Source organism: Barbatula barbatula (assembly GCF_947034865.1).
Source record: "Barbatula barbatula genome assembly, chromosome: 1".
In the NCBI taxonomy this organism is placed as follows: domain Eukaryota; kingdom Metazoa; phylum Chordata; class Actinopteri; order Cypriniformes; family Nemacheilidae; genus Barbatula; species Barbatula barbatula.
Window position 1 is genome coordinate 32,880,872 of NC_136766.1, and position 11,985 is coordinate 32,892,856.

Below are 11,985 nucleotides of genomic sequence, written 5' to 3' on the forward strand. Positions count from 1 at the left end.
TAAATGATGAAAGAATTTTAATTTTGGGTTGAACTATCCCTCGAGTTTCAGACTCCTGCATTTCAGAGGAAGAGTCCTGTGGGGTTTAACAATTGTTGACACACACGGGGTATTAAAGGCCATCGGCTGTGAGTATTGGTTTACTGTCCTGCCCACATTAATGCTGCTCTACTGGCGGTTTCCTTAAAAGTGTGAATGAGTGCGTGTTAGGACCATCACCCAGCTGTCTCTCATTAGGATGTTGGCTGAGAACTCAAGAAACAACTTTTCTTCTTGTTTGAAGGACTTAAAGCCAAACAAAAATGTTATTCTTATAAAATTATTTTAATCTTTAAAATCATTTCATGAATAACACGCTCATGAGTTGTCCAAAACATTGATGCCTTTGTTCTGATGAACACAAAGAAAGATGTTGGGAAGATTGCTTGTAACCAAACTGTTCTTGGTGACCACGGATATATCTTCTTTTGTGTTCAACTGAACCAAAAGAATACAATAATGTTTCCTACTATGTTAGTCAATGGTGTCCTAGAACGGTTTATTTTCTATATTCTTCCAAATATCTTCTTTTGTGTTCAACCGAACCAAAAATATACAATAATGTTTCCTACTATGATAGTCAATGGTGCCCTAGAACAGTTTATTTTCTATATTCTTCCAAATATCTTCTTTTGCGTTCAACAGAACCAAAAATATACAATAATGTTTCCTACTATGATAGTCAATGGTGCCCTAGAACGGTTTATTTTCTATATTCTTCCAAATATCTTCTTTTGTGTTCAACCGAACCAAAAATATACAATAATGTTTCCTACTATGATAGTCAATGGTGCCCTAGAACAGTTTATTTTCTATATTCTTCCAAATATCTTCTTTTGCGTTCAACAGAACCAAAAATATACAATAATGTTTCCTACTATGATAGTCAATGGTGCCCTAGAACAGTTTATTTTCTATATTCTTCCAAATATCTTCTTTTGTGTTCAACAGAACCAAAAGAATACAATAATGTTTCCTACTATGATAGTCAATGGTGCCCTAGAACAGTTTATTTTCTATATTCTTCCAAATATCTTCTTTTGTGTTCAACAGAACCAAAAATATACAATAATGTTTCCTACTATGATAGTCAATGGTGCCCTAGAACGGTTTATTTTCTATATTCTTCCAAATATCTTCTTTTGTGTTCAACAGAACCAAAAGAATACAATAATGTTTCCTACTATGATAGTCAATGGTGCCCTAAAACAGTTTATTTTCTATATTCTTCCAAATATCTTCTTTTGTGTTCAACAGAACCAAAAATATACAATAATGTTTCCTACTATGATAGTCAATGGTGCCCTAGAACAGTTTATTTTCTATATTCTTCCAAATATCTTCTTTTGCGTTCAACAGAACCAAAAGAATACAATAATTTTTCCTACTATTATAGTCAATGGTGCCCTAGAACGGTTTGCTTTTCTAAATTCTTCCAAATATCTTCTTTTGCGTTCAACAGAACCAAAAATATACAATAATGTTTCCTACTATGATAGTCAATGGTGCCCTAGAACGGTTTATTTTCTATATTCTTCCAAATATCTTCTTTTGTGTTCAACAGAACCAAAAGAATACAATAATGTTTCCTACTATGATAGTCAATGGTGCCCTAGAACAGTTTATTTTCTATATTCTTCCAAATATCTTCTTTTGTGTTCAACAGAACCAAAAATATACAATAATGTTTCCTACTATGATAGTCAATGGTGCCCTAGAACGGTTTGCTTTTCTAAATTCTTCCAAATATCTTCTTTTGTGTTCAACAGAACCAAAAATATACAATAATGTTTCCTACTATGATAGTCAATGGTGCCCTAGAACGGTTTATTTTCTATATTCTTCCAAATATCTTCTTTTGTGTTCAACAGAACCAAAAATATACAATAATGTTTCCTACTATGATAGTCAATGGTGCCCTAGAACAGTTTATTTTCTATATTCTTCCAAATATCTTCTTTTGTGTTCAACAGAACCAAAAATATACAATAATGTTTCCTACTATGATAGTCAATGGTGCCCTAGAACGGTTTGCTTTTCTAAATTCTTCCAAATATCTTCTTTTGTGTTCAACAGAACCAAAAAATACAATCTTTTTTCTTACTTTGAAAGTCAATGGTGGCCTTGAACGGTTTGCTTTTCCAAATTCTTCAAAATATCTTCTTTTGTCTTCAACAGAACAAAAACAATCATACAATATTTTCCCTCCAAACGTTTACAGTGGTGCTTCAGAACTGTCATTTATCAAGTAAGAACGACAGCAGATATGTCAGGTTTTCAAGGCTTTATTCGCCAGACAATTCATAAATAGATAGATATTTTTAAAACATAGAAAAATATAAATAGCTGTATAAACATATTTACAAAAAAAATAAAAGTGAGGTCCATTTTCCAAGAAATCAGTCTTTGCATACAAATTTGTTTCTATCAACACTGTCCAGGGAAGAAACTGTGTAGCTGGTGCATCCCAAAGTCTTGAGCTTGGAATGTAAGGAAATGGCCTTCATCTGCATTCTGTGGAACGAAACAAAACAAAGATTAATATCAACGAATAGCATGTCAATTTTAATAGTTTTCACCTTCTAAATAATTATTACTGAAATTATTATCCAATTCAAATTTTGCTATTAATGTCAGCTTTTCCTTTTTACACATAAAACCACTTTGTCATGGGGAAAAATAAATAATTTTCAAATAGTCTGTTACGACTTTTACGTTTTCCATGTTTGTTTATGTACCAGCAATATTGTGACCTTTGTATAATATAAAGTATGTAAATCAAGTATAAATAGTCAAAGATGTAACATTTACATACCTGATAACAAGGCTGAAACTGTTGAGCTGGTAAAGTCTGAGCGACTGAAGACTCTCCACTAAAGTTATCAAACGGCGAAGCTTCAATATCAATCTGTTCTGAAGAAACCTGATTCGCCTCCTCTTCCCCAATCCCAAGCTGCTCAGACAGACACGAGATGTACTGAATAGCCAGTCTCAGCGTCTCGATCTTAGTCAAGGTCTTTCCGGCCGGAGCCACAGACGGAGGCAAGTAGTTCCTCAGGTGGTGAAGCGCTTTGGTCTGATCCCTCATCCTAAACTTCTCCCGGTCGCTTGCAGTTTGCCGTTTCACCCCAGGGAATTTCGACCTGGGCCGTCCGGTTCTCTTTGGTGGCTGGGACTTCTTCTCCTGTGTGGTGTTGTGCGGGTAGATCTGTGGTCGTCCAGCTCCGCATGAGTACGCCGGAGGAGAGAAGCCAGAGGAATCGATGGAAGAGGTTGGAGACAGACTGGCGCTATAGTAGCCGGCGTCCGACACGAGGTTGCTCTGGTCCAGAAGACTCTGGCAGTCGAACAGGATGGCAGTGCCGTCTTGGATCTGAAGAGATGAGCTGGAGATATCCATGGCTGGAGGGTTGAGGGTTGTGGTCGCTGGTGGACCGGGGCTCTTGTATATATCCTCCATGAGGTGCGAGTTGGCACCTCAGAGGATTCCAGTCAGTACTTGAGAGGAGAAGTGACGCTGGATGCAGGGGGTCTGTGGGAAAGAGCAGCTACTCCAGACTCAGGTGTGAGGTGTGAGATCCAGAAGAGACAGCCTGATCAAACAATCACTGGCAGTTTTTATTTTTACAGTCTAAAATATAGATCAAACGAAAAATTGCTTTGTTGAAGAATGTAGGAAAGCAGACCGTTCTGGGGTACTTTTGACTATCATTGTCCTCTTTCCTACCATGGTAGGCGATGGTGGATGGCCAAGAACTGTCTGGTTACAAGCATTCATCCAAAATCCTCCGTGTTCACCAGAACGAAGAAATGTATACAGATTTGAAACAACTCGAGGGACAGAATTGTATTTTTGGGTGAATTCTTTAATGCTTCCCGATGCTATAATAGCTAAGGATGAATTTTTTTTTATCTCTGCTCATAAGCATTTTTCTCTTGGATAGTCAAGAGTCTCTGTTGCTTTCAAGGTCAATGCTAATTTCCAGAACATACTCAAGTTAGTTCATCGGTACATCTGACCTCTATCAAAGTAGAATCACGTCACAGTCTTTCATTCACATTAACACGATTAACACCACCTGCATCACGTTCTTAGCTAGACATGAAGTTATGACATCAGGGGTCTGAATGGGACGCCTTCGAAGGGTCCCTGTGGTGCCGATCAAGAGATGGTGGTGGACCACATCACCAACTGCAGTTCCCACAAGCAGAAGTGTGACATTTTACTCCTGCACTTCTCCACGATTAACCATTTCAAAACTCTTGAGCTAAAACTTTTTGCCTGAAATAAAAGCTCTGGGCAATGCATGGATGTAATCACATGTTATGTATTAGTTTATTTGAATGTTAATATTGAACGCCAACAGTTGTGTAGTTTCTCAATTATGTTGTAGGTGTGATGTCACACCTCAGGAATGTTTATGTGTGTTGGTTCAAAATCTTCTCACGGACTTCACCAGGGTAACACTTCTTTCTTGTATAAGCTCTTTCTTTAATATGGACATATACCACGACCGCAGAAAAATGAAGAGACCATTTCAAAATTATTGTCAGTTGTTCTGAATTTCTGAAGGTAAAACATTTCGTTTATTCTTTGAATTGTTAACAATATTTCTACCAGATTTCAAATTAAAATGTCGTTTCCATTTGCATTTATTTGCAGAAAAACTGGTGAAAATAACAAAAAAGTCTATTTTCAGACCTCAAGTGCTGCAAAGAAGTTCATAGTCACTTTAAAGCAATTCAACACGTTTCTTCACGTGTTTAGTTCAAAAACTATGGTTTTATAACAGTTTCCATGTGTCTTTCACATTACTGTCGGATGACTTTATGTCCCTCCCGAAGTTTGATTTGGTTGAAATTCAACAGATACCGGACTGGAATGGCCACAATACATCTAGAAATGCTTATTAAATGAACATTTGCAACGGTCTCTTTTTTCCCATTTCATTCCAGAGAATAAGAACTAACCCATCTGAAATCAGAAAAAGAATCCCGAATGCAAGGGTGACAAGTGTGTCTTCATTTGGGGATTTCCTCTAATTGAGCTTAACACTCATGTGATGATGAGTCGATTAACACGTGATTGTTACACATTCGCACGTTTTAATTGTGTATTTGCCCTGAAGGATGAAAGGGATGAATGTGTGTATTACAGATTGAGATTTGCACATCAAATGTCTCTTGAAAGCCGGTAAAATAAACTTTGGGGCCTAATTCCACAACATACTATAATTCACACGCAACTGTTCTATGCATTTGAAATGCGGCCGTCACACGTTAGAGCTTCGATCTCAAAGGATCTGAAAACTGAGTTTGTGGCTAGACTTAGCGGCGCGAGCGAGCATTTCACATCGAGTTGAAGTTCATTAGCATCCATAAGCTTCACTTGTCACCGGCAGAATACACACATAAGTCAACTAGAATGACATATCGACTTTCATATGACAAAGTGTTGTAACATTGTGGACAGACAAAGAAAAAGTACAAATGGTTATTCAATAGTCACATTACAACATTTGCACTACACGACTGTCACAATATCAGGCGTGACTAAAATAATTCATGATTGCGAAATCTTTCGAAATAATAATAATGACTATATCATGATATTCATCTTTAACTCTTTATTTTGTATTTTCTCTTTTTGGGGGCTAGTAAATCACACTCAAAATATAAGGAAGAGCGTTTGTAACCATTATTAGGCTAAATATGAAATAAGATCAATACCGGGGCTGTATTATTGCAGATATTATCATATGTATAGTTTCAACAATAGTCACGGTTATTATTTACCGGTGTATGGTGACCACCCTGATGTGCACCATACAACACATGAACAAGGTTCTGCTTTAAAGAAAATTGAGACCAACATCTCATACTACATCTCATACCCATACCAATCTGAAAAATAAAATAGGCGCTTTGAACTCTTAATGCTTTTTAATGTATACTGTACAAAAAACACTGTGCTATGGTAGCAGCTTGAACAAGAAGTTCAAGAGCACACATTTTAGATTTACAGAACTACATTTTAATAACACCGTTTCAAATCAACAGAAGGTTAACATATTACGTGTAGACAACGATGGAATATAATTTGTGTTTAGTTTTAGTACTTTTTGTCCACTGCAGTATGCAAAGGCCTGCACGAATGACTGATACAACCACAATACTTAAAATGATTAAAAATAGTGATATTTTAATTTGTTATTAATTCAAGAGCACTTAGAACAAAGAAACGATTGAAATGAATCACAAACGCATTAAAAGTTGAATTAAAACATGGGTGTGATAATAAAGGACTGGGAGTTTGATGTTTGGAAATGATGTTTGCGGTTGTTCGGTGAACGTACGAGCAGTTACACAGTAATAATATTATCGATATAATCATTATCATGTCATGTTATATAGAACATATGATTGAACGGTTTCCTGATGAATCCTGTCATCCTGTGTAATACATTCACTTCGGACCGTCTGTGTAGATCTTAGTTTTAGGGAAAACAATGCTATTTATAGCAGATGCATATATGGTGATTGTTTAGGCATTAAATCTCCCAGAGATGAACTAAAACATAAAATGTCATTGTTTTGGGTGAATGCTAAAGATGACCGATAGAGGGCGCTCAGATTCCTTTTGCAAACACTGGAATGGGGGAACCACAAACCTTCTAGCACCCATGACATAAATACATAAATAAATCCTGCATGAAATGTTTAAGTTCATAAATAGACATTGGTTAATAAGGTACAGCATTTCGGCGCTGGTCAAAATATTAAGATGAAAATAGTGAGTTTAAATGTATTTCCTTAAACAGATATTTCCGGACATTTAAGGAGTAATGTAATCTCTTCTTCTTGTTGTTGTCTTTTCTAAATGACATAAAGCACAACCCCAAGGTTTTGTCCGTCTAACAAGAAACATTATGGCATTATTATATGATACAATTGGTCCACTGTCAATTCAAGGGATCTTTGTTCTGGACAAAAACAAAAAAACGCACGAATGACTTTATGAGAAAATGTTTTACTGAATATCTTTACCCTAAAAGCCAAAATAAACATAACATCCTGCAAAAATGTGTTAAAGACTCAATCACTAAACTAAGAACAATGTATCTAACACTCCCTATACCTGAAAGAAACACACTTCAAAATAATGAACAATATTTACCACTCTAAAGATTTACTTTGCTATAGATGATAATGCATGTACATTTTGAACAATTGTATTTATTCCCAACCTCTTTTTCTAGGGACGACATAACATTTGGATTGATATTGCAAAACAAGGGTGATGAGCTCTGTACTAATACAATTGTATGTCGAGCTAAACTCTCATCCACAAATGTAGAATTGTGAAATCATCTCCCAAATTTGTTTTTTTTAATGGATTTAAACTGTATATTAAATCTTTAAAAATGTTGAAAGGTCCTAAAGCACAAAAAATATATGATACCCTAAAATACTTCCCAACTGAGGATAATAGCTGAACAATGACTGAATTCTCCCCTTATGTCATGTTTTTATTTGTATTTATTTATTTGTATTTATTTTTGTTACTAAGACTACATATATATCCATATATTCCTGTTTGTATTAAGAGCTACTCCCTCAGGCTATATCTTTTCTGTATCCTATTCTGAAGAAACGAATGCTATGCAGCCATGTTTGTTTGTAAATCTTGTTATTCTAAATAAAAAATAAAAAATAAATAAAAAACGTTTTAACGGGGTTCCTCCCAGAATGCAACCCGTTTTTACGAATACGGAAAATTCCTTCAAAGAACCCCTATTTTTTAGAGTGCAGTGCACCTATAGTAAATACCAATATTTATGGATATGGATTAAAAGAGTTTTATAGCTCTTTTAAAGTTGGCTTTCCCAAAATTCGGTAAAGAACAACAAACGAGAAGCTTCATATTTAATAAAATGTTATTTATTATAAATACATATTAAAATAGTTTTGTATTTACAAAGGGACTTAAATTATTACAATATAAGGAATAACTTGCATGTATTGCTTCATAAAAAGAGAAACTGTAAATCCACATCACAATACAGTAGCATGTGTCAGTGTAGATGTGTGTTTGTGTCAGCTCCAGTAAGCCTGAGGAACAAGCTGATAACCAAAGTTTCTGCCGTAAACCTGAAATAGAGGATAGAAAAGTTCAACAATTATACTTTCTTTATTCTTAACTTAAAGAAACAATTCACCCAAATCAATACATGATGGAAATTCTGAAATTATCCGATCACCCTCAAACCTGTGTGACTTTCTTTCTTCTGCAGAACACAAAAGAAGACCTTTTTGGAGAATGTTGGTAACCAGACAACATCGACCCCCATTGACTTCCATTGTATGAACGCGAAACCATTGAGACATTTCTCAGAATATTTTCTTTTGTGTTCCACAGAAACAACATGAGGGTAAACAAATGACTTCATTTTCTTTCTCTTAACTATTTGATCATAATTTCTTATACATTTATGAATTATGAACTGCACTTATGAAGTATGTGTAACATACCTGATAGGTCTGCGTTGTTTGGACGCTTTGTTGGGATTGAAAGAAGTTTTCTATATTTGCTGAGAAGTTTTGCTCTGCGTAAGCGTTGTATTGCTCCACATTCATCTCAACACATTGTCCTGCGTGACCAGAGCCGTCACCTCCCTCATACTGTCCGTCACGGTGACCCTGTCCCCTCTCGCTCCATTGTCCGGCCTTGGAGCTGCACTGAAAGAATCCAAAAATCTCCGGAGAACATGAGCTTTGTTTCCTATGGGTCAGCTCTTCTTCGTTGAGACCCAGCTGAGCGGACAGAAAGGAGATATAGCTGATAGTGAGTCGCAGCGTCTCGATCTTGGTCAGCGTCTGGCCTGCAGGAGCCACCGACGGAGGCAGGTAGGTCCTGAGATGATGAAGAGCTTTGGTCAGATCCCTCATCCTCAACTTCTCTTTCTCGCTGGCATTCTGCCGTTGCTCGCTTGGGTTCTTCAGCCGCGGTCGGCGTTTCCTCTTGATCGCACCTTGGAGGACCGCTGGCGAGTTGTCGGATTTGGAGCATGCGAGCCGGTGGGTTGGGGTGAAGCTCCGGTCCACGGATGGATCCGGCGAGACCGTCTCTGGTGAGGAAACGCTGTAGAACTCCGAGTCTGAGCTGGGACAGCTCCACCGGTTGCTGCCTGATCTGTCCATGTCGTATCTGAATGTGGGTGGACTGAGGGTCGAAGGTTTTTATGCCGGACTCAGAGGTGTGAGGCGACACCTCTGCAGGCTTATGTCAGCCATCGCTGTCTCTCGGACCCCAGGACTCGGCTCTGGATCTGTCTGGGAAAGGCTCAGAGAAGCCACAGGATCGGAGGTGTGAATTTTGACTCCTCTTCAAAACAACATCAGAGTTTGGACTACAACTGACCAAACAATGTGTTCTGTTGGATCTGCTTTGTACGAGAACATTTTAGGGCTGAATTAAAAGAAAAAACTGAGAAATGCATTTATAACGTGGCATTCTGACATTTTAAAAATAATAATAATAAACTTTTCTAAAATAAATCTGACAGTAATAAGGAGTATAAAGTGAACTGAAATTGGTTTAGTTTTGTAAAGGTTTTTCTTTCTTCTCTTTTTTATTTTCATGTACATTTAAATAATTTTTTAGCTTTTTTCCTGTGTGCTTTTATTGTTTATAGGTTGATTTGTATGTGAATTTTTTGTTATTTTAGGTTTAGTTTATTTGTTCATTTTTTAATTGAAATAATTTGTGCCTCAACATAAACATATTTCAGTTCCTAATTTTCATTCAGTTGAAGTATTTAAATTCATATTTAGCTCAATCGTTTATAGATGTACTTCCATATCTTTGTTTATTTTTCAAATTACGGAGTGCAGCTTTATGTTTATTTAATTTCGTATTTTACACGGAAATGACTTGAAATTCCATAATTTACTGCAGTGTCTGTATGGTGGTTGTATTTCAAAGAGCCAAGCGACCTAATGATGTTTAATGACGCTTAATAAACTGCATTAGCAGATTACACTTCAGGTGTGACATTCACACACACCGGTGACTGCCGCTGCCGTTCTGGGCTTCAGTGTGTCTCATTTAGAGGCTAAAAGTGAGAGTAAGTTCACGAAAAACAGCTTGAATGATTGATCACAAAATAGATATTGTGTTACATTATAAAATGGACATTTTAAACATTGCTGGCGGTTTCCCAGACAGCCCTAGACTAAAAGAAATGTTAGAGACTTGTTTTGACATATCTTAAAATGCCATATGTTGTCTCAACTGTCTGGGTTTGGGCGTGCTAGTAAAAACGACTTAAAAGTCCTTATTTAACTAAGTCCAGTCGGTTCAATCTAATTCCTGTCTGGGTAACTACCCTTAAATGAACTAAGTTTAAGGTGACTTGACTAAGATGTAGTAAACGCTTGAACATGATTCTCTTGACTTAAATAAAGTTGTCTATGCAAAAATATAACTGTGCAAATTCGTTTCTGTCACTACAAAACTATGATTATTTTATAAAAATAAATCAAATGTTTTGGAAACGGGTGACTTAAGAAAAACAAGGTGCATACATGACTAGATGTGAACTTAACTTACAAAAAACTAAATATGCTATAAAAATACAATGTTTCTGTTATTTCTAATATTTTTTTCACACCCATAGTTACATTTGTGTTTTGTGTAACACATGTATTGTGTACATTTGTTATTTGTGAAAAGGATGAGTATGTTATCCTATAAAATAAACTTTTGTGTTTGACAACTCGGTTTCGGCGGCAACATCGTAAACAAGCGTTATGTGGCTCAAGCTAAACTTCCTGTAGTCCTCCGCAAAGAATCAATAACCGTTGAGTAGTTTCATTTCGTACAGTATATACAAATCAATATGAATATAAATTGTTATATTATAATGAAACAGGCACTTGCGTCCGATGAAACAATGTAGCGTGTTTTTTCCTTAAAAAAAGATTCTCGGTGTTTAATGTGTTTCGTGATCAGGTTGGATGTTAACATTTAAAAAACACGTTTGATGCAAAACAAACCTTATCCCCATGCGGTGGAGGGGTCTTGTTTCATCCTGACAGAACACAAGAGATCATTTATAATAATGGTTGTGACTTACCACTATTCAAAGTTATTACGTACCTAGTTTGCCATTCATGATCCTCTGTTGAACTCTGTGACCGATGCTCTGTGACCTCCAGCTTCTGTCTGTAAGTGTAATAGAGTGTTGTGTTAAATTTGGCACCTCTGTAATGCAAAGATTTGACTGAAGTCGGCACCTGTGTGTGTGTGTGTCTTTCTTCGCTGAACTGTCTTCATCTCTCACTCATCTCAAACAACAGAATGATAACCTAAAGCACATCTTTACATTTGTATTTGATGTGATGCATGTTACTGTTGGAACTTATTTGGGCTCATTGTGTGTCTGCAAGTGGGAAGAGTAGAAGTTTTATCGCGCCCTTGCTCGACCCGTCTACGTGATGACGTTCACACTTTTGGTGTGAAACGTAACAAGTAACTTAATCACAAAGTAGATAAAACCAAGAATGAACATTGTGAAATGAACGAAGGCGTCGCTTCAAAACAAATTCACTGCGTGTGTCATGGCAATAAATAAATGCATTTACAGAACTGTACTTGAAATGATGTCATGTATAAATGAATAACAGTGGCTTCCTTTTTGATCAGTTTGTAGATTCACTGTTTTACTTTTTAAAGACATGCAGTTATTTCTGTTAAAGGTGTTTTGTAGGTTTTCTTTCACACCTTTGCATATAAGTAAATGAGCAGAACTTGAGGTGTGACTGATTCACACGTGTGCCATGTTTTGACAAGTGCCTGTCCATCCCTGAAGCTCACTGAGAATCATGGGAACCCTCGGCCAAAGAACCCGGGAACCTGGGAAATAATATTCACAAACTGCTAAT

At 36.5% G+C, this 11,985-nt stretch overlaps 1 protein-coding gene across 1 annotated transcript; it reads right to left on the reverse strand.

The window, feature by feature from the left end:
• Window positions 1-2,466: 2,466 nt before the first annotated feature.
• Window positions 2,467-3,439, reverse strand: mespaa (mesoderm posterior aa; the record flags this gene model as incomplete). Its single annotated transcript, XM_079469659.1, has 2 exons — window positions 2,467-2,553; window positions 2,855-3,439. The coding sequence occupies 2 exons, from the start codon at window positions 3,437-3,439 to the stop codon at window positions 2,467-2,469; spliced, it is 672 nt and encodes a 223-aa protein (XP_079325785.1).
• Between the last annotated feature and the right edge of the window lie 8,546 nt (window positions 3,440-11,985).